Genomic DNA, 26242 nt, shown 5'->3' with positions numbered 1-26242 from the left:
CCTGTATAAACAATAGTGTATATGGGATATCACCCGAAACAGGGGATAAAAGTAACATTAAACGCCGGAAAATGCAGTAATTGCAAGCCACAACTGGAAGCAAGTCTCGTAAAAAGAGATGAAAGCGTGCGCTCATGCCTCGGTCGTCTTGGAAGCGCCGCCCTTCGCCTTCGCCTTCCCCTTCCGCTTGCTGCGATCCCGCTTCTTCAACCCAGCCATACCCGTCTTGCACACCTCCGCGTACCGAGTGTAGAAGGACTCGAGGTCACCCGGGCTGACAATCGTGGACATTTTCACCTTTGTCGACTTGTCCTTCGTGACTCGTGAGGACTTTCCACTCTTGCCTGACTTCGGGTTCGGCGCATTGGTGTTTCCGTCCGTGGCACGGATAAGGATGGATGGTTGGGAGTTGGACGAATCGGCATCAGTCATCGGCTTCTGGGTGAGATAGACAGAGCCGCGTGACTTTTGGGAGGTCTTGGAGAGCAGATCGGTGAGGGACGAGAAGAACTGGTAGAAGTGTTAGTGATACGGTGTTGCTGCGAATGCGCGGTCGAGATAGTAATTACCTCATTGTGGCTCAAATGAGGCGCCATTGTGAGTATGCTTGGTCCAGGCACACGGAGATTGAGTGAATGATAGTGTCGAGGATGGGATTCGACCAACAACCAAATCCACTGTGGGGGATTGGTTATTCCACCGCCCTCGTGTTTCGTGGGCAGAAAAGTGAAAAAGTTCCCTGACCGCCTGTGTCCGCTATCCTTCAACCTCGACCTTTGCAACACAAAACACTCAACGCAGCCATGGTGCAACGACGCCACCATAATACGACGTCGCTGCCAAGGGATTTACGAAGTGAACTGGGGATACGAGACACCTACGGCGATCGGAAGCGTCGTCAAGCCGGGCCCTCATCTCGCAAGGACCGCCGGCGGGTCGAGCGCACGGAGAAGAAGTCTCGAAAGACAACTCTGCCAAATCGCAAGAATGGAAAACGATACGACGAAACGACCAAGGATAATTTTGACCTAGACGAGGATGAGGAGGAGTCTGAGGAGGCGGAACACAGTTCACCAAAGACGAAATCAAAATCGGCCGAGACCACCCAGCAGCCAAAGTCGGTTATGAAGAAGCGGCCTATGCCAGAAGAGATTGATCTAGACGAGGGAGATGGTGATAGTGAAGAATCGGAAGAGGAGTCACAGGGACGACATATTTCGGGAACTGTCAAGTCTAAACTGGCGCAAGACGATGCAGAAATCGCGGCTTTGGAGAAGAAACTTGGTCTCAAAAAGGGCAAGAAACTCCCAAAGGCCTTTGAAGAGGATGGCTTAAATGAATTGCTTGGCGATCTGGCTGAGGACTCGGAAGACGACAGCCGGAAGCGCAAACGGGAAGCCGATGATTGGCTACAAAGCAAGAGACAAAAGGCTCAAGCACTTCAAATGGAAGAACAGGATGATGACGAGGATGACACAGAAAGCTCCGAGGAGGACTTCGATCTTGACGATGAGATCTTTGGAAGTGATGACGAGGAGGACGAGGACAGCGAAGGCAGCGAGTTCGACGGCTTTGACGAGGAGGACAACAAGCAGCAGCCTAAGAAGCGAGAAAATCCCTATGTGGCACCTGTCGCAAAGCCGCAACAAACCCAGCCACAGAAATATATTCCGCCATCATTGCGAGCGCGTTCTGATCCGGAGACGGAGTCTCTTACTCGACTGAGACGCCAGGCGCAGGGTCATCTGAATAAAATGTCCGAGGCTAATCTAATCTCCATTGTTTCCGAATTCGAAAAACTTTACCGCGACTACCCTCGCCAACATGTTACATCTACAATTATCGATCTTCTCATGGGTCTGATCTGTGAAAAATCTGCTCTTCAGGATACCTTTCTCGTCCTCCATGCGGGGTTCATTGCTGCTCTGTACAGGATTATGGGAATGGATGTTGGTGCAGAGATTGTACAAAAGATCGTTGAGACCTTGGATGCGGATGGCGCCGACAGCGGTAAATTCGAGGGGAAAGAGTTCATCAATCTGGTCTCTCTTCTCTCGCAGATGTACAATTTCCATGTGATCGGCAGCCCGTTGATATTTGATTACATCCGCCTATTTTTGCAGGAGATTACGGAGACCAATACCGAACTCCTGCTAAAGGTCATCCGAAGTAAGTGGAACTAACCATTCGCAATCACAAGCTGTCTAACATTGATGCAGACTCTGGCCCGCAGCTTCGACAGGACGATCCATCTGCTCTGAAGGATATTGTCTTGCTCATCCAGCCTGCTGTGGCAAAGATTGGTGAGGAAAGCCTCTCTGTTCGCACGAAATTCATGATCGATATCATCACGGATCTGAAAAACAACCGCGTGAAATCTGGAATTGGCGCGAACATCACATCTGAGCATATCACCAAGATGCGCAAGATCTTGGGGTCTTTGAACAACTCGCGGGTCATTCGCGCGTCGGAGCCCATGAACATCACCCGCTCAGACATTCAAAACTCTTCTAAGAAGGGTAAATGGTGGCTGGTTGGTGCAAGCTGGAAGGAAGATCCATTGGTCTCTGCACGCCAAGAGCTGGCCAATCTAACCTCAGCTAATCCCGATGCTGTTGCCGAGGAAGACAGCGACCCAGAGCCCGATCTTGGACAGCTTGCAAAAGCCCACCGAATGAACACCGATGTTCGACGGTCGATCTTCGTTGCCATCATGTCCGCCACAGATTACCAAGACGCCAATGTCCGCCTTCTAAAGCTCCGGCTAAAGCGTGCTCAAGAGTTTGAAATCCCGCGGGTGCTTCTCCACTGCGCAATGGAAGAAGAAGCACATAACCCGTACTATACGCTTATTGCGCGCCGACTCTGCGGCGAATCAGGCCGACGCATCAAGGTCTCCTTCATGTTCGCTCTTTGGAACATTTTTAAGCGGATGGGCGAGAAGAATGACTTGGATGATGAGGACGACGATGGCGGCTTCGACGCTGACGATGACGAGAACGCCATCAGCATGAAATCCGTTGTCAATCTGGCCAAGATGTACGGTATTCTCATTGCGGACGGCACCCTGACGCTCAACGTCCTGAAGAACCTGAATTTCGTATACCTGCAACCCAAGACGAAAACCTTTGTGGAGTTATTGATTATCACTATCTTCCAACAATCGCAAAAGTCTAAACGCACTTTGAAGAAGAAATCAAAAGAGACAGATGCTGATGACGCCAAGGATGAGAAGGCTCTGATGCAAATATTCTTGCGCGTTCAGGACTCGCCACACATTGCTAAGGGACTGATTTTCTTTGTGCGCAAGGTTGTTGCTAAGACGGACATTGTGTCTTCGGAGAAGGAGCAGAAGTTGGTGCGATGGGGTTGCAATGTCGCGGTGGATGCGCTCAAGGCTATCTCGGGTTGATAAATTCAAAGCGATTGAATTGGAGCACTCACAGATATCATATGTTTTTCGAACTTGTGTACATTGATGCAAAATCAGAAGAAAAAAAGCTTAAATAAAGCACATAATCTTTTGAAAGAGGAACTATAGAACAATACTTGGCTTTCGCTCCTTTGGGCTCCTGTATCCTAGCTTTCATCACTATTGAGTTCTTGAGATCTATTCCTCAGTCATGTAAATTCAGCCCCCCCTTTCAATATTCGAAACCAGCGACGGCGTGAATCCTTGGGTATCCCGAACTATCAATCTTGGGGAAAATGGATTTTCTACGCTCCGTCTCGATCTTGAAAGCCTCAACCCAGCGTTCAACTTCCTCCTGACTACTCCAATCACTGATAGTTTTGTCTGCAAGTCCAATTTGATGCAACTGAGTGCCGGAAGCTTGGGTATGCTGCGGCAAGGGCACAAAATTTTCAAGAGCCCCAGTGACTCGACCCTCGAGAATCTCTTTACAGAGGAAGGGCTCTGCTGCGAGTGGGCGGCCAATCCCGATACCATCACAAGCTCCGCCATTAATAGCATCAACCATACCCTTGGAGGTTCTGAACCCGCCCGTAACGATGAGCTTCGTTTTCTTGAGATGCGGTCGAATCATCTCGGCAAATTCAATGAAATATGCCTCGCGAGCTTTCTGTTGTAGTTCACTTCTTAGCTTCAGTTATGCAGTGAATTCTGGATTTCATACCGTCGATTCTTTTTTGTGCTCAAAAGCTCGACCCTCGAAGGTGCCCCCCGATAGGTCGACGAAGTCTAGCTTGGCCTCTTCGAGTTTCATACAAAGCCACTGGCACTCCTCTGGTTTGGTGCCTTGAATAACATTAGGCTGGTACTTTATACCTCCTGGGGACTTGGGATCATACCTCCAGCTTGGAATTCAACAGAATTGACTTTAGCGCAAATAATGAAGTTAGGGTCTGGAACTCGGCGTCTTATCTCATCAATGATCTCGAAGACAATGCGACTACGGTTCTCCAGACTTCCTCCATATTCGTCAGTTCGCTTGTTGGTAGTCTTGCTTAAAAATTGTGCAAGGAGATAGCCATGGGCGCAATGAACCTATTTTGATTTAGCAGAAGACTCCATAGTTTGAATTGAAAAACTAGAATACCTGGACCCCATCATGCCCCGATTGGTGGCACAGGTATGCCGTTTCACCGTACTGGCGAACCAGTTCATGAATTTCAGGGACTGTGAGCGCGCGAGGCTTGCCGAACTCATTGCCAGCCCAGTGAATCTTCAGTTCAACATCACTTGCGCTGACTGGATTAGGGTTAAGTGCGATATTTCCCTGTCGGCCCGGGTGAGAGAGTTGGGCGATGAAGAGTGATCCGTGAGCCTTGGCAGCGGCAGACAACTCTTTGAATTGTTCGATTCGATTGTCATGGTTATCGCAAAGGATAGGGTTGCCGAACGCCTCTACGGCATCATAGCGAACCATGAGGTTGCCGCCGACGATTATTCCAATATCACCCTCGCCCCATCGCGCATAAAGGTTGATCAACTCTTTACTTGGTACACCACGTGCTGTCTATTCTACAGTAAGCATCTTGGAAGTGGGAATAACGTTATATCAATTGACTTACAATATCGTCAAGCCCCTTGGACCAGCTGCATAGTCGCTCAGTCATGGGCGCCTTCAGAAACCGATTCTTTGCGATACGACCAGAGAACGGGAGCTCGATAGGCTCCGCTAAGACATTGGTGTCGACTGGTTCACACTCGGAGCGACTATAGCCCCGTCCGGCGACCGCTTTGCCATGAATAGTATGAGACATAATGATAATGGTGATATTTAATCTATTTTGTCCGCTTTGAGCGAGATATCTAGAATAAACGGTGATTCAACTCTTATTTATGAGACTTCAACTCGACCATTAAATCGCCCGGTCCGCAGTGCGGGCCGCTGGCTTCTTAGGGGGTACACTCCCTCCTTTCCTCACCGAGGCTAACGGAGGTTCTGGCTCCGAAGATGTGTCCATTATTTATGTACTGCTCACTGAGTAAAGCGGGGGTTTTCAAGTAAGCATGAAGAAGCATTCCGTGATTCCAAGTATTATATATGACGAACTTCCCCGCAAGCTTTTTCTCTCGATATGCTTGTTTTCCCAAGCGCAGTTTAATACTTTGTCTGCCTTCGGTCTTCCATGCCCCGAGTTCCTGTTACGTTCGGATCTCCGCGACAAAAGTATGGCAAAGGATCACATTAATAATTCTCTCCCGTTGATCGACATTGCCCTAATATCGTCAATTGCGGGGGTCCTGCGGGGGTGATCGTCCCCGGAGCATTCATATAGGGATGAGTCCGAAGCATTTTGAACGACGAGTCGACTTAACAAGCAATAGCAATCGGTGTGCATTAACCCGAACACGGCCAGGTGCAGCGATGATTGGAAATAATGACGCTTGCATAGAGAGATAGATGTAGATCCTTCCTGTAGCGTTAGGACTCGGGTATAAATGCTTCAAAACAATGCCATGGACCCATTCTTGGAACAAGTCTAAGATTTTACCGGGACAATGTTGAACTTCAAGTTGACCCTCGGACTGGCGACAGGTCTCTGGACCTGTATGGTACGAGCGCTGCCATATGACCATTCCGACTCCTTGGTCAACGCGGCGATAGATAACGGCACATTCAAGGACCCTTCTGTGTTTGTCCGACCTCGGTATCGTTATTGGGTGCCAGATGCAAGTGTCGATGCTGCAGTTCTTCGTGATGATATAGCAGGAGCCAAAACTACTGGGGCCGGCGGTGTAGAAGTTTTGGGATACTATTTGTACGGCGGTATGAGCTGTCTTGCGTGACGGCTGTGCTCATTAACTAAGAATGATACTATATAGGCACACCGGAGGGAACAGGAAACTTTGCACCCGATGACTGGTCGATATACGGCTGGGGAACACCTGCCTGGACAAATGTCTTTCATACGCTGGCGCAGGCCCACAAGGACAATGGCTGCATCATGGGTGAGAGAATTGCCAACTACAACCGATTACAATCGGACTAACACAAAGTTATATAGATTTTGCCATGGGTCCGAATCAAGGCCAAGGAGTGCCCGCCCCCGAGAACTCCGAAGGCCTGATGTATGACCTTTATGCCTTTAACTTTACCGTTCCACTCGGTGGTTCTTGGAGTGGGAAATTGCCGGGTTGGGACTCTGTCGAGGGTACCGTCAAATTGCAAGCTGTCATTACTGGACTTGTTACCAACTCAATCAATGTCACCGTGCCTAGCACTACCGAGACATCTCTCAACACCACCGGAACCTACCCCAGTCTTCCTGGAGATGGTCCATCTGATAGAACCCAAGTCACATTGGCCACAAATTCTTTACAGGACGTCACAGGCCAGGTCGGGTCGGATGGAAACTTGCACGTTTCCTTCCCACATAACAGCACTGGGCTATACCATGAGGTGTTCGTCATTTACCAGATCCACAATGGATACCGTGCCCAGCAAAATCCAGCCTTCATGCGGGGACCCCAAACTACGCCGAAGACGTGGCACCAGAATGGCAGCTGGGCTGTTGACCATTTCTCTGCTCTTGGTGCAAAGACAATGACCGATTACTGGGAGAAGTATATCGTTCCCGAGGAGTCTGAGCTGAAGAAGTTGCTACAGGAGGTTGGCAACTACGGCTGGGAGGACTCCATTGAGACAAGAGCAAATGTCTTTTTCACCAAGAATTATACTACCAGATTTATGGGAGACCACGGATACGACGTCAGCAAGTACTTGCCAATTCTCTTCCATCAAAACAAGATCGGATTTGATACAGAGCCAACAGTCTGGTATATTACCGATGAGCCAGATGCAGGTGACAGCCATATTGCAGACTACCGACAAACACTGACAAACCTCTACGGAATCTATGTGTCCACCTTGGAGGCTTGGGCAGAAGACTATCTGAATCTCCAGTTTAGCGCTCAGATTTCTTATAATCTGCCCATGGATATGCTTCAGAACGTTCCTCTAGTGGGTGGGACTGAATGCGAATCGCTAGGGTTCAATCACCTCATCGATGGCTATCGACAATATACTGGACCGGCAAACTTGGCCCAGAAGCGGCTGGTGTCGACCGAAGAGGGAGCAATTCACGAAGAAGCCTACCAGCAAACAATTCCTGAATGGCTCTGGGACGCTAAGCGATCAATCGCGGGATCAGTCACTCAGTTCATTATCCACGGGTACCCTTACTCTGGAGAGTACGGTAACACGACATGGCCTGGCTGGAGTACATTTGACTATGCATACTCAGAAATGCATGGCCCACGCCAGCCGGCGTGGGAGTTTTACAAGGACCTATTCCTCGACTTCTTGGCTCGGCATTCCTTCATCTTCCAATCCGGCATTCCGAAGAGAGATGTCGCGTTCTACATGTATATCACGACATTCCCCGGCATCGTGAGAAACTACTTGCCAACAGACTTGGAAGAAGCTGGCTACACCTACGAGTATTTGTCACCGAACAATTTTGACCTGCCTCAGGCTTACGTTAAAAACGGCGTCTTGGGACCCGACGCCCAGGAGTTCAAGGCCCTTATCGTGCGTGGGAACGATTCCATGACAGTTGCTGGTGCGGAGGGAATCGCCAGATTTGCCCATGCTGGTCTTCCAATCATCTTTTCTGGTGGTATTCCAACATACCTAGCGAGCTATAATGAGAGCGGCTCAGAGTATGCCAAGAAGACACTTCATAGCCTGACATCGCTTCCAAATGTGCACCAGGTTCCTTATGAGGGTCTTGCCAACACCCTTGACTCTCTCGGTATCACACCTGGCACCAAGGTTGTGGCAGACAATACCTGGTATACATACTGGCGCCAAACAGACGATTTTAACTACTTTTTCGTCTACAACGATGCTTTGGCTCCTTCAACATGGGGTCTTGGAAACGGTCACAGCGAAGGAAGCGTTCAATTTGCCAGCTTGGGGACCCCGTACATTTTGGATGCTTGGACAGGTGACAAAGTTCCAATTCTGAACTACACACAGTCATCAACCTCGACCAAGATCCCTTTCCAGCTTGCCGGAAACCAGTCAGTCATTGTCGCTTTTGATCTCTCTTCATCTAGTGGGGACACCCATAGATCTACGTCTAAAGGGCAAACCTACAATGTTCAAGATCCTTCGCAATACTACCCGCCCAAGTCTTCATCGGACCCAATCGAGATCAGCAACTGGACCGTTACGATCGAGCATTGGGATCCTCCGTCAGACCTGTCTAAAATGCTCCCTAGTGATACTGTCAAGTACAACACCACGCACAACCTCCCCAATGGCTTGAAGTCTTGGAAAGACATTGATAGCAATCTGACGACCACAAGTGGCCGAGGCTATTATACTTCTATATTTAGCTGGCCTTCATCGGATCGCTCGAAATCGGCAATCATTGACTTTGGCGCTATCTTCCATACTTTGCGCGTCACTGTGAACGGTCAGACCCTGCCACCCATGGACCCGACGTGGGCCCGGGCGGATATAACGAAATATCTCAGACCCGGAAAGAACAGAATAGACGCACTGGTCACTACACCACTTCTCAATACTTTACGCCCGCTGTGGTCTGAGTTAGAGAGTGCCGCGAATGGCACATCGACCCCAATCAGTGGGCAGCCACCTCAGGATTATGGCCTTCTTTCTGCAGTCAAGGTCATTCCCTACTAGGGGGTTTCTAATAATTTATTGCCTACTGCTGGTTACCTTTTGTCATTCTTTACTGCGCACTGATGTTTTATTCATTGTCATGAGGAAACTCTTTTTCAAGTCCTTCACAATCAGTCATCACTGAGCTTAATTTCATCACTGGAACTTTTTCACAATAAAATTCATGCCCAAAACATGGAAACCTTTGTTATACGAAGAAAAGCTAGCGGTATATCATAGCAGCAAACCAGAAGAAAATGAGTAAATGCCGAACAATGTATTCCGACATCTCATGGATGCAGTTGTAGCACTTTCATTTTCCTTCTATAAGAGACTTTTCCTATTCAGAATTGCACTAGATCTTTCACTTGGACAACCTGTCCAGTTCGTATAGCCTGGTTGGCTGCAATGCCCGTCAAAATTGACATGGCCCCATCGACATGCGATGCAGCTCGATGTAGCCGATCCGGCACAGGTGTACCAAACAGATCATTAAGAAGAGCAGGGTCTCCTCCACCATGACCACCTTCACTTTCGACAACGGACACTCCGTATGGTGGCGCAAACATTGGATGAACGGTAATCTCCGTATGGGCTATCGCGCCCTCCTCGCTCTGCTGCCCGCCAGCATTGACATACGACTGTTCAAGAACATCCATTTCCAGCCGACCCTTGGTTCCATTAAAACAGACCCGAAATCCCTCCCACGGGCAATAGGCGACCAAGCTGTATGTCAGAATTGCCCCTGATTTGTACCCTACTAAGACACCCATTGTATCTTCTATGCTGATCCCGTCACCGAACACGTTTTGGTCCCGATAGTAACCGTCTTCATGCTCTGCATCTAGATACATCTCCTTAAGTTGAGGATGATCTTTCATTTGGAGGGCAAAGGGGTCATTCTCCGCGGCCGCACTCCCATGCGCTCGAGAGTAAAAATTCGTCTCGCCCCGAGATTCAGCATTCTCCTTGCCGTAGAACTTCAGATCTCCCATCGCGAATACGGTAGCCGGGTGGCTTCCCAACCAGAAATTAACCAGATCAAAATGATGCGTAGACTTGTGGACGAGAAGGCCGCCACTATTTCGCTTATCTCGGTGCCAGCGACGAAAGTAGTCCGCACCGTGCTTCGTATTGAGCATCCATTCAAAATGTACAGAGGTGACTTTCCCAATGACGCCATCTAAAAGTAGTTCCCGGATTCTAGTGTTGTGAGGCGCATACCGATAATTGAAAGTAACGCGCAACTGCTGCTTGGTTGTATTGACAGCGTTGAGGATCATTTGGCACTTCTCTACGTCCACTGTCATCGGCTTTTCGCTGAGCACATTGCAACCAAGCTCCATGGCACGTATTATGTAGATGTGGTGCGTCCGATCAATGGTTGTCACAATCACCGCATCGGGCTTTGTATCGTCGATCATTCGGTCGAAATCGGCGGCCTTATAGGTGGGCAACGGCGATAGCCCTAACTCCTGTATGCGTTTATTCGCGACATCCATTCGTGTCTGGTTGGTGTCACAGAATGCGACGAGCATCGCAGTACTCTGGAAGGTCTGAGCAATGGCGCTGTAGAAGAAGCCTGCTCGCCCGCCAGTGCCCACGAGGGCATATTTCGTCCGCGCCATGCTTCCTTGGAGTGTTTTCAAAGCATACACAAAAATGCGATGTGAGGACGGCGACAGAGATAGAGAGCAGTAGCTGGTAGCCACTAACAGATCAAATATTGAGCTTCGATTTGGTTTAGGATCTTCAGATGATTGCTACTGTGCCCCTCACCAGACAACGGCCAAACTGATCTCTTCTTTTTTCCATCAATGAACGGCCGTGTTGCCCCAACTCCCCGCAACCCCGCGATAACGCAACCAATACCTATGACGGGAAGTTTTCGAAATCCGTCTATTGGACTGAAATTAGTGACTGTAGCCACACTCGGGGCTACGGGTTGATTATGAGCCGAGACGCAGCGCCTGAGCTATGCTTCTAATTCAGATCTGTGTCAAATAGTGACTGGAAACACACCGTTAAACTAGATATGCGCACTTGACAATCTATTTTAGATACTTTCCGATATTTGCAAGGTTGGAAATTGCCGAGACGCCATAGCGAGCAGCCTCGTTAGTTCTGATCCAGACAGCCTCTTCCCTGTGATTAAAATATTCCGGAGGACCAGCCTTGAGGATTGTCCAGTCGTGATGTTGCGTATATCCATCTGTACTGAAGAACTGAGTCCATGCAGCATGTGCAAGTTCTTCACTATTTTGTTCTACCGCAGCAAAGGCCGTCAATGTAGAGTGGCTTTGCCTCCAGGTTGCATGAGATGGGAACTCGAAGCCGAATTCTTCGCGTTGAACACTGGGTCCGCTGTTATATGCTCGACAGTAGCTGAGCCACACTTTCATGAAATCCTCCACAGTAGAAGGGTATTCGGCGCGAGCATAGTCAAGCAACTCCGCAAAAATTTCTGGGAACCCAAATAACATAGATAAATGCGAGATAGCCCACTCTGGCGTAGGAGGGGGACATTCTTGAACTTCCCCGGTGGTGGGATTTAGTAGCATTGCATTGTTACCAATCCCGTGTTTGAGACTGGCAATACCCTCCAGTAACTTCATTAGTAGCTCCCTTGACTTTACCCACCCTTCTGTTCTTCTCTCCCATGCTGTCAACCAAGCAGCAGCAAGTGGCCCGCAGTCTAGACCGATGTTCGTCATGGCAAACCCCTCGGGAATGCCAGCGTGCGCCTGAACTTTCCGGTGCGAGTCCAACCCCAACAAGGCATTTTGACATTCCTGAAGCTCCGAAATCAGATCACCAGTGCGTTCATCTCCCGTTAGATAGAAGTAGATGCGCCGGTAGAGAGCGTTGGAAATTCGAAGCTGCTTGGAGCTATCGCTGAAATGTTGAACACCGTGCCGAGTCCCGAATCCCTTGAATTTTCCTGCGTGATATACATCAACCTCCCCAGTGTGTCGCGTCATGGCTTCCGCCATTTTGAACACATCTGCTCTGCCCGTGTGAAGGAAGTAAAGCCAGAGCCATAGATCTGTCGATAGTTCAGAATTATCCCAAGCAAAGCCGCCGACATCATATCGCCATGCATGACGGTGCGGATCGTATGTATGCTGCACGTCTCCATGATCCCAGAATCCGTACCATCGGTTCTGCTCGACTTGCCCATGGTAGAATCTGAAAAGCAGCTCGAGATTATTTTCAATATTTGTCGTCTGGGGGTGGGGTGTGACGCCCAAAGCCCGGGGATCAGGGGCCCAGCATCCATGAAAAACGTCCGCAAAGTGCATATGCTCCACTGTAGCAACTATCCGGGGTTGATTGCGGACAAGGGCCGAGAAAGAACTAAGGTCGTCATTTGAAGGAGTTGAAAGGAATGGTTTCAAGAAGAACTGGTTCGTCCTGCCAATGCCGTTTGCTGTAGCAAATCCGGGCTCATAGTCCTCATACGTCACATTGAGCGCCTCCAGCTGCTTTTCATAAGAATCCAATCCAAGTCCATCATGGTATGGGGTTGTTTCAAGAGGCTCGGCCAGTGGTGAATACAGCCAAACCGTTACAGTGCCCTCCTCCGTGGTCAAGCCGCTTAAATCCAGCTGAGTCGGATAGCGTTCCCAGAAGTCAGACATGCCCACTGCGAGGCCACCAGTTTGTGCCGAACCCACATATGCAGTCCCATCTGCTCGTCCACCGCCGGTAATTTTGACCCATGAACAGCCCCGTTTCGTGCGTTTCTTGACTGTAAAGCCATCGGATGAGAGTTGAGCGAGCGAATAGTCGTTCCAGGAAGGAATGTATGACAGTCCGGGAAGAAGCTCCGTTCCAGACCACTCATCTTCACGTAGAGTGACAGGTCGTCCAGCTGTTTGATCAACTCGGTTCTGGAGAGTCGGGCCATGCCGTAACCCAGACAGACCCTGTACTTCCTCTTTCAAGACTCCTCCCTCAGAGCCTCCCAGGCGAACATGACGGTTGTACAGCTCCGTTCGACCCATGGGAACAGAAAAGCGCAAGCCAAGTGATGTGAGAGGCTGGTGAGGTTCCAAGTCGTGGATAAATGAGTGGATTATTCGAAGAGTTGACGCATTCGAATACACATAGACTCGCACGTCAAATGGAAGGTGGGCATCGCTACCAGCAGCTTCCACGATGCCGGACACTTTGACAACGACCCGGCTTATCGTTTCATTCTCAATTTCAACTGCCTTGACGTGTGGGGAATACTCTCTGCCATCAATGGAGGCCACGATCGTGGCACCAGAGCATACGGTGTGTCCGTCAAATGCTAGAGTGTCCAAAATCTGTGAACTGCCCGGCGCCGCGAATGACACATGAAGTCCCCGTTGAGAGACCAATGAAATGGCATCGTTTATGTGTTCGACTTTGACACCGCAATTGGGCTTCTCTTTCCACTGCACGCCCTGGACGCTGTATCGCTCACTGTAGTCGATATCGCCGCTGACCGAATGGGCCGTCCATTTGAGAGAGCCATCTGCCCAATAGGCGAGCTCGCGCGAGTCGAGGGGATAATTTTTGCCCTCTCCGTCAATCACGAATGTTTGCCCCGGCTGATACAGGCCTCTGGGCCAGGGCATGCCAAAGGAAATGCCATCGGATAGCGCGTTGTCACCATTGCCGGTGAGCCAACGTACATTTCCAGTTGTCATCCTGCTTTGCACAAGGTCTTTAGGAAGCAACAAATGCCCAGACTAATAGCCAACAAGAATTATGCCGGATCAGCAATGCCAAGCCTGCTCTTCGAGGGCTGGCCAGCGGAGTTTTAAACATCACCGGACGTGATAGAAGCCACATGCAGCGGGACAAGCTAGTCCGGTGCCGAATAATACGAGTGGAGTCGAGTCAACGCAGGCTATCACGAGACAATATCCCTGCATTCGTCGGCAATTCTTCGGCGCACGGCTCGCTAATGCCAATGCTATTGCTGCACGGTTCGTCCACCGCGATGAAGAAGGTAAAGGCTCGGTCTAACAATCACCGGCGCGTCAGAATGATTAGCGGACCGGGAATCGACTGCCCCGATATCGTCTGATTTAGCTTTTACCCCAGACAAACAACCCCTGCAAGAGTCTGGGGAAGGCGGGTCGACCCTCCGGTGGGGTGAGCTGGGGCCGCGAAACAGTGGCTGCTACAAAGAGGCCGCCGTCAACCCGAGACGAGGCACATAATATCGAAAAGAAAACAATCACGGTAAATAACTAGAATCCAATCTCAGCAGTCTTCTCGGTGCCACTTCTTGCTATTCGCAGCGCGATGCCCGAACACCAGGAAGATGTGCGCGATGCCCGAACTATTGCAACTGTAATCGAGAAAGACGCAGAGAAGTATGCCTCGACCAGCGACATCCTAAAGGGCGCCGAGAGAGCGACAGAAGATGAGCATCAGATGGGCCTACGCGCAGGGATTCGCAAATATCCTAAAGCCGTTTTCTGGTCGATATGGTTTTCTGCAGCACTGATCATGGAGGGCTTCGACCACGCCTTCGTGACTGGCTTCATTGCGTTTCCTGCTTTTCAGGAAAGATACGGAGTTTCCCTGGGAAATGGGAAATACGAGATTCCCGCAGAGCTGCAATCTGCCATTGGCAATGGAGTCAACGCTGGTGAGATTGTCGGACTACTGCTGAACGGCCTGTTCGCCGACTGGTTCGGTTACCGCTGGGTCATGATCGGCTGTCTATTTCTGATGATGGCGTTTATTTTCTTGCAATTCTTCGCCACCAGCATCTACATGTATCTGGGTGCAGAGATCCTACTTGGTATTCCCTGGGGCGTTTTTCAGACCCTGACGACCACGTACGCCGCCGAGGTGTGTCCCAATGTGCTGCGGCCGTATCTCACGATGCTGGTCTCTCTCTGTTGGAGCATTGGCTATCTCGTCGGCACCGGTGTTCTGCGTGCATTTCTACAATCGTCGGGCCAGTGGGCCTACCGCATCCCCTTTGCCCTACAGTGGGTCTTGCCTATTCCGCTCGCGATTGGCATCTACTTGGCGCCCGAGTCACCATGGTGGCTTATCCGCAAGGGCCGCGCTGAAGATGCAGGCCGCATGCTGCGCCGGCTGCGGTCGAAGGACAGTCCGGAGGAAGAAATCGAGGATACTGTCGCCATGATGGTGCACACTGTCAAGATCGAGAACGAGGCGAATGCGTCTAGCAGTTACCTGGACTTGTTCAAAGGCGTGGATCTGCGCAGAACGGAGATCACGGTCTTCACTTATCTCATTCAAGAGCTTTGTGCGCCGCTGGTTGCTTATATTGTGTACTTTCTCGAGGAGGCCGGTCTTACCCCGAATGCTTCTTTTGACTTCGGCATGGGCGAATACGCGTTGGCTATCGTCGGTGTCTTCATTGCCTGGTTCTTGGTCCCCAAGCTAGGCCGACGCTCGCTGCTGCTAATTGGCACGGGGTTCATGGCCAGCACGACTATCCTCATTGGATTCCTGGGTATCCCCAATCTAGCCACGCACCCCAACATAGGGTATGGCATTGGCAGTATTCTCCTGATTGAATATTTTGTCTTCTTCATCACCATCGGTCCTATCATCTACACCATCGTCACCGAGATCCCATCCAACTACCTCCGCACCAAAAGCGTCGTACTCGCTCGCGCAGTCTATAACGTCGCTTGTCTGATCTATGGCCAGCTCGTTCCGCATATGGTGCAGCAGACTTCATGGAATTGGGGCGCCAAGTCCGGCTTCTTCTATGGTGGGATTATGGGACTGGGTCTCCTTTGGGCATACTTCCGTCTTCCAGAGACCAAGAATCGCACTTTTGGGGAGATGGATATCCTATTCAAGAACAAGGTCAAGGCCAGAGATTTTGAGAACACTAGGGTTGATCTCAGTTCAGAGTCGGTTTCGCAGTATTGATGTCCGTATAAATCGTGATATTTGATATCTTGATATAGTTCATCAGTCATTAGTTCATGTTGCATCGCCGAACTTCGTCTGTCACCGGTCAAGATGATGTGTAAAACGTGCAGCGCTCAGATAGCTTCTTGTATGAGATCCCACTCCATAGCCACAAGCCACGACTCTTTTTCATGCGGATAATCATCGTCAGGGTTCGTGCAGTTCGAACTGAGTTCTAAGGTCCATGAGAGACATTGATAGATCCCGATCAAGTCTCCTGTCTGAACGCCCAACCCTGGATGCCCTTGCACAGAGCCAGTACGCGGTGATTGTTGCTGCAAGACTGGTTTGGATCGAGGTGAACCCATGACCATAACATTGATGATTTCTGCGTTTTCGTCAATTTCCGGATTTATGGTGATTGGCTTTGCTTTGATGCGTGTCACAGGACCAGAGCCACTGATTGTCGACTGGTGAGCACGAAGGACTCGTGCAGCCACTAGATACTTTCTCAATTCCTCTTGAGAAAGGTCGTCAGCAGAATTTGATGACGGAGTTCGGGTTATTGGACTGGTGACAAATTGCTCCCTCTTCGACGCCATTTCCAAAATCCAGCTGCGTACTTCTGCTGCCATTCCACCTGGTTGATAGCCAGGTACTCCTGCGCGTTTACCACGACGGTGTAACGTACGAGAGGACGGTGAAAATGGCGCAGGAATGTTTTCTGCTGCAGCTGATGGCGATGGAGAACGAGGTAGAATGAATGTTGGCTTGCGTCTGTCCTGTGTCGGGGCCGGTGTTGTTTGTGCTAATGGTGTTCTCTGATTAGGCGTATTTTGAGTATCAGTTTGTTTCTGGGATGAAAAAAGCGTAAATTTCGGACGGTTCCGAAAGGGTGTTTTGAAATTCCCCGGTGGCGATACGAGTGGATGCGCTGGCACTGCTGGAGTGCTCTGCGTCGGAGACTCCAAGGGACCTGTTTCTGGGGAGACTGGAGTATCCACAGTCGTGATCGGCTGAGGTTCAGGGGAGGCAGATAGTATCGGCTCGAGTTGTTCTTGATTGGGCGAAGCCTCTCTTTCTATGTCGATACGCCGCCGTTTCGTCCGCTCTCTCACCGGCGCAAAGACCGCGTCGAATCGCGCGTCGAGAAGCCCCGGCGACTCAGGGTCTTCCTCTGGGGGTGTACCATCAATGATATCATCGATAATCTCATTGAATGCATCCCCTGTTCTGCTTTTATCTCTGAATAGCTCTCCATCATCAAAATCTTCAATCCCGTCTCTTTGGCGACGCGTGATGCTAGATCCAGGTGCCACGCGCGCTTCATGGGCTGATGGCGGCGGTGGATCATCGTCTATGGTGTCGATCTCATCTCCGTCTCTTTCCTGAGCCGATATCCTTCGCGACAGCCGAAAACGAGGGGTAGGTGCGAATTGTGGGCCAGCATTGCGGCGCGTCGAGGGTGGATTACGACGAGACAGACGAAACGGGGACGGAGTCTGGAATTGATTATTAGTCCGGATCAGTGCGAATAAACCAAGCAGACATACGGCTGGCGTAGGCATTTAGGCGAGGCAGTCACCATGCGCGGGTTCGAGCAGCATGGTGACGTGGGGTGTGGATGAAGATTAGCCGGGGGAGAAGCAGACCTTCGGGAACTATCAACCACTGGGCACGCGTATATCTTCACCACACTTTTTACTTTTATACACGCCTACAATATGATTTGGTTCAGGAATAGCTTATTTGGCCCCGAAATACAATTGAGCTCCCTTGCCATCCAGCCAACAACATGGCCAAAACAGTTCAACTCCGCTCAACATGGATCTGCGATCGTCGCCCCCTCTCGGTCTAAGCCTGAGCGAATGGACTGGGTCGAACTTACTCGTGCGGAGGTCACATCGGCGAAGGATGCAACTCTCCCCCTCGGCATAGTACAATGCGAGGTGACGATATAAAATGATCGCCGGTCCCTTCTTCCAAGGCAGGCTCGTCATTAACCACTATGCGTTTCTGGCTACTCGGGGCATTGGCCCCCCTGACCGCCGCCTATGTTGTCAATAATGGCACGACCTGCACGCTCTACCCGGAGGGACTCGATCATAATGGCGAAGCGGTGGACGACGCGCCGTCCATCCATCAGGCCTTTGATCTCTGCGGCATCAACGGCACCGTCATATTCTCCGACAACACATTCAATATCAATTCCGTGTTGAACACTACCAACCTACTTAACTGTGACGTCTCCCTACGCGGCGAGCTGCGCTTTTCCGACGACATCCCGTACTGGCTCTCGCATTCATACAATGTTGTTCTCCAGAACCAGTCCACGGCCTGGCTTTTCGGAGGAACTAACGTCACCCTGCGCGGCGAGGGCGGGTGGTACAATGGCCAGGGTCAAGCCTGGTACACAGAGAACCAGAACAATAGCAACCAGCCGGGGCGACCGATCAGCATCACATTCTACAACTCCACTAATCTCCTTGTCGACAATCTGAGAATCATCCAGCCGCAGTTCTGGGCGACGTTTGTGTCCTACAGCAAAAATGTCTCCATCACCAACCTGTTCGTCAATGCTACGAGTGATAATGAATGGGGAACTGTCAACACAGACGGCTATGACTCGTGGAACAGCGATAATCTCCTTGTCGAGAACGCGGTTATTACCAACGGGGATGACTGCATCGCAGCAAAGGGCAATACAACCAATCTACTCGTCAGGAATGTGACCTGCCACCGCTCCAATGGCATGACCATCGGCTCAGTGGGACAATACCCGACAATGCCAGACTATGTGATCAATGTCACGTTCGAGGACGTCAAATGTCTGAACTGCGCCGATGGCGCCTACATCAAGACCTGGCAGGGTGAAGATGATTCTTCTAGCTCAAACGGCGACGCCGGTGGAGGCGGCCACGGGCTGATCAAGAACATCACGTTTAAGAATTTCGAGATGGTTAATGTGGGACTGCCGATGCAGATCACGCAGTGCATCTACACCGAAAACCAGAACCAGTGCAACACCTCTAAGATGGCGATTGAAGATGTGACATGGGAGAACATCCACGGCACATCCACGTACAATATTGCCGCCTCGCTCTATTGTTCGGCTGTGCATCCTTGTCCCAATGTATCGTTCAAGAACGTCGACTTGAAGACCGTCAATAGCACACTGGGTCTGCCCATGTGGAACACGACGATCCAGCACGAGGTGTACCAGTGTGCGAACATCATTGGTGAGAAAGATAGCGGTATTCCGTGCAACCGAGTTGCTCCCGACAACTACGGTCAGGGCGTTAGTGGGAATATCCAATGATGGGTTCGTTCAATATAATATTAAGCTAGTGTTGTTGAGATAATCCGTTGTAAAGTATCGCTTCTACTATGATGTGTTGGGTTGACCCATTCGCCTACCGATTCCATTAGCTACGAGGGAACGATGACTATTCGTCCCTACCAGGTGTGAGTACGCCACGATAGAGGGTGGGGCCTGTAAAGGGGTAAGGAGGACTTCTTCTCCTGCTCCCTTCCCACTCTCTTTCCCTCCATTCATTAAGCATCTCGTCAAGAGCCTTCAATCACATCTATTGAACACCGTCATGGACGATCGCGAAGAACGCAAGCGGCAAAAAAGACAACTCATTGACCGTTTCTTTCAAGAGAAAGTGCCCAAAGTCAACTTCCACGACGAGTTTCTATTGCCAGTCTACAGTTCCAAGGTGATATCTGGACAGGTGCACTTACTCCAGCCATTTCCGAACCTAAGGACTCCCCTCTAGAACGGAAGAAAACGACCATCACTGAGCTCAACCTATTTATTGCAAGACCGACCTTTTCGAACAGCCTAGAGCCTATGTAAGAAATGACAGTTGGGCGAATGCCGCTTTAGAACTGTAACTTACACCATCTAATTCAAAACAATACAATAAGGGTTCATGCTCCGGAAGTCGTTGAGGTTATTTGCTACCTACAACATCAGGTCCATCTATTAGAGAGTCTGTCTAGTGTTCCTACACTGAGGAATTGCGACTAACTGTGGCAGTATACAAGGCATGGCCGGTGACGCTTCATTGAGAAGACTTAACTGCCAGCCCACTATGATGATCTCCCCCTGATTCGCAATAGTGACTGACATACCTAATAAACTGTAGACGTTTGGCACCGGGAGACATGATCAGGTGGACCAACAAACTCCGAGTAGCTATCCGCAAGTCTTTATTGGATAGATGGTAGATACCTCGAATAATGTACTTTACACGAAATTACTATAACACGACACGCTATTTCCGTGCGGCCGTGCCCCTCCTTCCCCATCTCTGGCCGCAATCAGACTTCCTCACCCGTCACTATTGTCTTCAAAGGTTACAGTATCCAAGATTAGTCCAAACGACATGGCTCCAGGGCTCCCTGCTTCAAAGCTCCAGTTTCATCCGTGGTATGATAGAGAGTTAGTCCTTCATCACGTCTCAAATGGCCGAAAAACTTGACTGTAGCAAGCTCACGATCATTATGACGGATGGGAAACAGACGTTATCCATAGAAAGCTAGGTGTCAAGTATAACAACACTTACAAGGACGTTCTGGTGAACCATCGTCTCCAACGGTCGTATTTTAGTTTACTAGCTTGAGTCACATTTCTGGAGGTTGCCAGTATTTGACAGAGAGGGATCATGAAAGAGCCCTCTACTCTTTCGCCAGCTGCTTTAATAGCCATATCTCCCCATCAAAAATACCACCCTCGAATCCTTCAGCCCCATTCTCTGTCCTCCTGAAGAAATAGACGTTAGATATCTCCACCCCATTCACCCTCAATAAAAGCCATATAATTGCACTGTCCTCGCCTACGGCCTCAACTCTGTGTCCTCTCACTTCAGGAAGGCCTCCAAGTCTGTCTAGAGGCCCTGAGATCAGTTGCACGTAAAGCGATGGATCGGATAGTTGAGTAATGTTTCCATTTGCGAAGAAAGAAATGGTTGGGAGGTAGTAGGTGGCCATTTTGGCAGCGCGCTGGGCTGAGGTTTTGAAGACGGGAGAGGTGAGATCGGCGGAATAGGAGACAATGTGAGTCTCAGCAGCTGCGCTAATACCAGTGGTGTCTTGTTTGAGGACCATGATGATCTTGTCTTGCTTTTCGTGGGGATTGTCCAAGCTTGGGATTGAAGCAGGCGACTGATGATTATAGTATGTTCGAGGGAGTCGGTTGATTACTCGAGTGGAGAAATAGCGTTCTTATAAGAGATGGTTCAAATAGTCTAGCACACTGACCTGCTTTTATTCCGCCGTTCCTCCGCGTATATGTCGGCTGGGTTCGGCCGATTGCGTTAGAATACCAGCGCTTACACCGTGTTTCCGCCGCTTGTGTTCTAGAATTACTAACTCGATCAAAGGCAGAGTACAGTACGTCTCAAAACTAGTGTCACCGTTTACACTCTTTGATTATTGTAGAATTCGTAAATGAGGCGTATCACTAGTAAATTTGCTAGATGGTCCACTTAAGTGTGACAATGATGACATTGATCGTATTCTGTTTATCTATCTTGTCTGTATTTATAGCAGAGAAGCGGGAAAATTCTGCCCATGAGATCATTAATACGGAAGCTAATGGTACGTGTCGGCATTGTGCATTAGAATAAACCGGCCCCTTTCATAAATTACAATTTATTACGGACCCTCGCATAACGAGGGTCCGCCACCCATATGATAAAGCCACCCATATGATAAATTCTATCAACATCCAATTTTGATCTTGATCCATGACACCTATACCCCCCTAAACTATGGATATTGTATAGTAAAAAGACGTAGTAGATACTTGATTTTCGATCCTATCTGCGCAACCGCCGTCCCTCCCGCTTACATTGCATTCGTAGCTCTCTCATTACCTTCTTCCACCGCGGTCGCAATCGATCCAGCGCCTCTAAATCATCCAAATCCTTCTCTTGACGCTTTATATTCAGAACATTCTTTGAATAAATGATTCCGGATAACCTCGCGCGCCTCCCAGATGTATTTCTTCGCGCCTCCCTAATCGATTGGGCATGTGTAGTGGCGTTGAGTTCTCGGCGAAGTTCAACGGCTAGATGCGCTTGAATTTGACTACCCTTCATCAACTTCTGGAGAGTATTTTGAAATGTAGTCGAATTCTTATCCAATCGATCTAACTTCTTCTCAATTCTTCGAAAGCGGGATGTAGTAGTTGGTGTACTTATGTCTGTAGGAATACTACTACCTGATGATGATGGTGAGTCTGGTAATGGCGACAATGGGACTGAATAATCTGCCAAATCATCGCATACGATACTAGGATTGTATGGCCATAAGCCGGTTAATCGATAACCAAGCTTAATTGTTGAAGGTTTGAAAGTCTGCTGTCGGATAGTGCGAATTGACTGGAGAAAGAGGTCTTTTGTGAACTTTGTACAACCACTCATAGTTGCAGCTTCAACTGCCTCACTATGCCAATGTTTGTAAACGTTGAATACTCCAACATCTAAAGGCTGAAGCTTGTGGCTTGAATGAGGCGGTAGAAAATATAGAATAATGTCGCTCTTCTCACAAAATTGGATGAATTCCCTAGTGATATGAGCACTAAGGCCATCACAAAGGAGGAGTCGATATTTCCCTATAGTTCGGCCTTTAGTTTCGCGATTGAAATGCTGGATCCACTGGTAGGCAAGTTGTTGATTCATATATCCAGTATCGTTGACTGCAATACACTCCTCGGTGATGTTGTCGAACCATCGAAGGAGAATCTGGCGGCCGGTAAGGATAATGAGTGGTGCAATCACGAAGCTACCATCTGCATTCACAGACTCAACGATAGTCACTAATTCCCGGTTGGTATCTGTCCCACTAAATATTTTCTTCGTAGGTTCCCTAGTGATAATCCACTGATCTTTGCCAACGCCAATTTGGAACCCAGTTTCATCAAAGTTGTAGATATCTTGGGGTAGAATCCCCTTCTCGACAATAATCTGATGATACTGGTTGAACCACGCCTGTGTAGCCGTTTTATCAAGTGCTTGCATTCGCTCGATGTCTAGAGCTCGTCGTCGTCGTCGTTTGAAGTCAGGATGACGCTTTAGAAAGCGTGTAACCCAGTGTTCGCCGACCGAGATAGATGGGTCCGATCGCGCTTCGCGGAGGATAGAGTTCGCCGCTGCTTCCACTTGTTTTCGCTTCGGGCAAAGGCCTAAGTCATCCATAGTATCCATAAAGGTACAGAGCACCTTTTCCTGGCTTTCATTGAGCAATCTGTGGGTTGGTTGGCGCTGTAGGAGGGAAGGTCGGCCTTGCCAGCGATATCGAAGCCGCTGGTAAGGAACATGATAATCTCGCGCAGTCTTCGAGATATTTGGTTTCTCCTGATTGGATAGCGCGGCGAGGGCATCCTGGATTCGATCCTCAATAGTTGCATTGTTTTCAGGCATTGTGGTGGATGGAAATGACGCGTTGAAGTTGGGGAGTTGGAAAAAGGAGAATATTTATCATATGGGTGGCTTTATCATATGGGTGGCGGACCCTCGTTATGCGAGGGTCCGTAATAAATTGTAATTTATGAAAGGGGCCGGTAAGGCAGTTTGATGTTTAGTAAGTTACCCAGTGGATTGGCATGGATTATAGTGTCCAATTACCCACCAAATCTGTATTCACTAAGCTGTCGAAGAATATCATATCACTTTCCTGAAACGGCAATTCACTAGTATCAAAACCACCCTGGGTGCCCGACGCCTCAGGAAGTTGAAAATGGCCGCCAGATAACTGCAAAATAGGATCGTTTCTCTCCACACCATCGTCAGCATAGCTCCCTTCATTTCTGACCATCTCCTGGGGTGTTTCTCTTCTAGGACGAGACATAAAAGTCTGGGTGCAATCCGTTCTCGCCATGGAAGAAGACACACAGGTTTGTCCAAGTCGAGGGAAAGTAGTGTTTTGGCACGCGTTTGCCCCGAGAATCCGCTCTCCTTCTAGCGGTTGCACGGCACCGCTACGCGCAATCCTGATGATTCCAAAGAAAGGGATCTCAAGACGCAGTCTGCCAGAGAAGTTTCTTTCGTGAAGAAACCGTTGAAGTGTGCGAATGACAGAAATGCTCTGAGCACCAACGGACATCCGAGTATCATGCTGCTCGAGTCTTTCAAAATTCTGAATGACTGTCTCTACAAGCTGAAAATCCTCGTGCCGTTCTTGTAAGACGTCCTGGTGTGTACTTATCTGAGGGCCTAGGAGCCCTAGCAGGAGAGTGGTCGCTGCTGTGAAAGCCTGGAATTCGAGGAGGTTGGAGAAGAGGAGAGTGCTATGGCTCCTACGAATGGAAATCCATCTCTTAATTAGGCTTCGGCTAGCATTTAAGCAAGAGAAGTGTGAATGTTCGTATCGTCGGTCAGTCGTCGCACGTAGCATGAAGGGTAGGTACACCAGCATTGCTAGCTCGAAATGCCAGATTTGGCACATTACTCGCTCGAACTGAACGGATGCTTCTTTTGTGCGGTTGTTTGAGATATTGGTAGGGATTTCCCACCAGGATGGCGGCATTTGCTCTGCGAGGGAATCAAGTTGTTCGCCAATTCTCTGTGTGGTGGAGAAGGAATGGGTACAATCTTCTTGGTTGCGAGCAAGTATGAGGCCGGATATATGATATAAATGCTTGTGATAAAGAGCTTCTGGTGACAGCCAAGCGGCGTCATCGTTGAAAGGGAAGACCGCTGAGCCTGTAGCTGATGGTACGCCAAGTAGCGTGGAGAGGTAACGTTCCTAATGAGTTTCAGCACGATTCTTCACAGAATGAGGTGAGCAGCATACTCCTCTCGAAACCTGATACCATAAATGATGTCGTTTTGTCTCCATCAAACTTAGCCTTTCCTCAGATGTCTTGATAGCCACTCTGTGCAGGCCCAAAAGCTGAGCTATCGTGATGGCTTTTCGGAATAAAAGCCATGATCTTCGAAGGTTGCCAGCATTGACCTCGTATATTCCCTGAAGTGCAAGGCATTCAACACCTTCAATGCTTCCAGTCATTTCGTCGTCAGAGGTGACATTCTGGACGAGAAATTCAATGATACTGCTCATCATTTCTCGAAGTGGTAATGTAGTTTGGAGTTTTCGCATATCCATTTCAGATGGGAGCTGCTGAATGCAGATTGCGATACAGAGAAGTAGTCTCGCGATAGTCGTCGGATGTCCTTCTGAGACAGCGGCGACATTAAACAACCCGTGAAAGTCATTCTCAACTAAGTCTGGTAGGTGCGGCATCATATGTTGCTGGATAAGCCACCATCCGTGACTCGAAGCGAACAGACAATCCACATCCGCTTGGCAAGGTAACATCCTAGCAAGTCGTCGGCGTAGAATCTCAAGTTTTCCAGACGGAGGACGAACTTCAGTCTGCACCCCAGAACCATTAGGCAGAGATGCGAAGAGAGGTCGTGACTCGTTCGCCGTTGCCGAAATGGATGAAGGAGTCAAGTCACCAACTTGGCCCCAGGGAATCCTGTCCATCAGTGTCTCTAGTAATAACTCTACCCTTGCCATACGGCGATCCAACGCTGAATCCTCAGCATGGTGTGGTGGACGATCATCCACATACTCCTGACTGAGACACGGGGTGCTTCTTTCTAGACACCCAGTGCAAATAGACAGATCCGGAGATAGAATACACTTGATCTTTCTCCGCTTACCTGTTCATTGTCAGTCTCACACTTCGTTGCGGAGGGGGTTGCTTACACTCGCAGCAGCTCTTCGTTCCCTTACGGACTCTTTTCCGCCGGTATTCTTCAGGCATTGAGCTACCCGACATGTTGACATAATCATTAGAGTGTGATGTTCACATTCGTTTCTGAATATTCAGTTTCGGGGAAATACTCCGGCCATTTTCACTGCTTAGGGGTCACGAGGTGAACTCGGTCGTGTTCGGCCGAATTCGACCGGAGGCTCGTGATTTCAAGGGGCAGTAAGTTAACGTTAACTAGGTTAACAACTAAGTAGTTAACGTAATCGGTAAACGGGTGGGTCAACCCAAAACACATTAAATGTGAGCAACAACGACGAATTATTTCCATTTGGTTACTACAGTAGTATGATATTATTTATAGGTATAACTAATAGTCTATACTAGCTTATCTTGAGATCAAATCATTATTCAACTGCGTTATAAAAAAATACACTACGATCGCGTGTTAGATATATATGTCATATATGGCAACCGTCTCCCAATGACGGTCGTTTATATTCCTCGCTTTGTTATGGTCGTAAAG

At 49.2% G+C, this 26242-nt stretch overlaps 12 protein-coding genes across 12 annotated transcripts; 4 read left to right on the top strand and 8 right to left on the bottom strand.

Moving 5' to 3' along the window:
* Positions 1 to 132: 132 nt before the first annotated feature.
* On the bottom strand, positions 133 to 596 carry N7510_000369 (signal recognition particle 14 kDa protein; the record flags this gene model as incomplete). The annotated part of the gene is made up of 2 exons (XM_056972299.1): positions 133 to 510; positions 570 to 596. 2 exons carry the CDS (start codon positions 594 to 596, stop codon positions 133 to 135), a joined length of 405 nt encoding a protein of 134 aa, XP_056837416.1.
* Positions 597 to 803: 207 nt separating this feature from the next.
* On the top strand, positions 804 to 3412 carry N7510_000368 (MIF4G domain-containing protein; the record flags this gene model as incomplete). Its single annotated transcript, XM_056972298.1, has 2 exons — positions 804 to 2169; positions 2220 to 3412. 2 exons carry the CDS (start codon positions 804 to 806, stop codon positions 3410 to 3412), a joined length of 2559 nt encoding a protein of 852 aa, XP_056837415.1.
* A 232-nt stretch (positions 3413 to 3644) lies between these two features.
* N7510_000367 (NADH:flavin oxidoreductase/NADH oxidase family protein) lies at positions 3645 to 5199 on the bottom strand (the record flags this gene model as incomplete). Its single annotated transcript, XM_056972297.1, has 5 exons — positions 3645 to 4082; positions 4137 to 4258; positions 4312 to 4507; positions 4560 to 4979; positions 5035 to 5199. Coding segments are annotated over 5 exons (1341 nt in total), but the record flags the coding sequence as incomplete, so codon positions are not given.
* Positions 5200 to 5968: 769 nt separating this feature from the next.
* On the top strand, positions 5969 to 9122 carry N7510_000366 (uncharacterized protein; the record flags this gene model as incomplete). The annotated part of the gene is made up of 3 exons (XM_056972296.1): positions 5969 to 6236; positions 6293 to 6418; positions 6475 to 9122. The coding sequence occupies 3 exons, from the start codon at positions 5969 to 5971 to the stop codon at positions 9120 to 9122; spliced, it is 3042 nt and encodes a 1013-aa protein (XP_056837413.1).
* A 323-nt stretch (positions 9123 to 9445) lies between these two features.
* On the bottom strand, positions 9446 to 10729 carry N7510_000365 (Gfo/Idh/MocA family oxidoreductase; the record flags this gene model as incomplete). The annotated part of the gene is made up of 1 exon (XM_056972295.1): positions 9446 to 10729. One exon carries the CDS (start codon positions 10727 to 10729, stop codon positions 9446 to 9448), a length of 1284 nt encoding a protein of 427 aa, XP_056837412.1.
* A 423-nt stretch (positions 10730 to 11152) lies between these two features.
* On the bottom strand, positions 11153 to 13780 carry N7510_000364 (polysaccharide lyase family 26 protein; the record flags this gene model as incomplete). The annotated part of the gene is made up of 1 exon (XM_056972294.1): positions 11153 to 13780. The coding sequence occupies one exon, from the start codon at positions 13778 to 13780 to the stop codon at positions 11153 to 11155; it is 2628 nt and encodes an 875-aa protein (XP_056837411.1).
* Positions 13781 to 14384: 604 nt separating this feature from the next.
* Positions 14385 to 16004, top strand: N7510_000363 (putative MFS alpha-glucoside transporter; the record flags this gene model as incomplete). Its single annotated transcript, XM_056972293.1, has 1 exon — positions 14385 to 16004. The coding sequence occupies one exon, from the start codon at positions 14385 to 14387 to the stop codon at positions 16002 to 16004; it is 1620 nt and encodes a 539-aa protein (XP_056837410.1).
* A 116-nt stretch (positions 16005 to 16120) lies between these two features.
* Positions 16121 to 17554, bottom strand: N7510_000362 (uncharacterized protein; the record flags this gene model as incomplete). Its single annotated transcript, XM_056972292.1, has 2 exons — positions 16121 to 17488; positions 17540 to 17554. The coding sequence occupies 2 exons, from the start codon at positions 17552 to 17554 to the stop codon at positions 16121 to 16123; spliced, it is 1383 nt and encodes a 460-aa protein (XP_056837409.1).
* A 440-nt stretch (positions 17555 to 17994) lies between these two features.
* N7510_000361 (uncharacterized protein) lies at positions 17995 to 19305 on the top strand (the record flags this gene model as incomplete). The annotated part of the gene is made up of 1 exon (XM_056972291.1): positions 17995 to 19305. One exon carries the CDS (start codon positions 17995 to 17997, stop codon positions 19303 to 19305), a length of 1311 nt encoding a protein of 436 aa, XP_056837408.1.
* Positions 19306 to 20672: 1367 nt separating this feature from the next.
* Positions 20673 to 21101, bottom strand: N7510_000360 (uncharacterized protein; the record flags this gene model as incomplete). The annotated part of the gene is made up of 1 exon (XM_056972290.1): positions 20673 to 21101. The coding sequence occupies one exon, from the start codon at positions 21099 to 21101 to the stop codon at positions 20673 to 20675; it is 429 nt and encodes a 142-aa protein (XP_056837407.1).
* Positions 21102 to 21814: 713 nt separating this feature from the next.
* N7510_000359 (uncharacterized protein) lies at positions 21815 to 23203 on the bottom strand (the record flags this gene model as incomplete). The annotated part of the gene is made up of 2 exons (XM_056972289.1): positions 21815 to 22788; positions 23068 to 23203. 2 exons carry the CDS (start codon positions 23201 to 23203, stop codon positions 21815 to 21817), a joined length of 1110 nt encoding a protein of 369 aa, XP_056837406.1.
* Positions 23204 to 23606: 403 nt separating this feature from the next.
* On the bottom strand, positions 23607 to 25785 carry N7510_000358 (uncharacterized protein; the record flags this gene model as incomplete). The annotated part of the gene is made up of 3 exons (XM_056972288.1): positions 23607 to 24743; positions 24792 to 25666; positions 25713 to 25785. The coding sequence occupies 3 exons, from the start codon at positions 25783 to 25785 to the stop codon at positions 23607 to 23609; spliced, it is 2085 nt and encodes a 694-aa protein (XP_056837405.1).
* Positions 25786 to 26242: the final 457 nt, after the last annotated feature.

The sequence above is a fragment of the Penicillium lagena genome (genome assembly GCF_028827675.1).
Source record: "Penicillium lagena strain IBT 129212 chromosome Unknown utg000001l_segment0_segment0, whole genome shotgun sequence".
Classification (NCBI taxonomy): Eukaryota; Fungi; Ascomycota; class Eurotiomycetes; order Eurotiales; family Aspergillaceae; genus Penicillium; species Penicillium lagena.
Note: the sequence above shows the minus strand (reverse complement) of the source record. Positions and strands in the feature narration are given on the sequence as shown.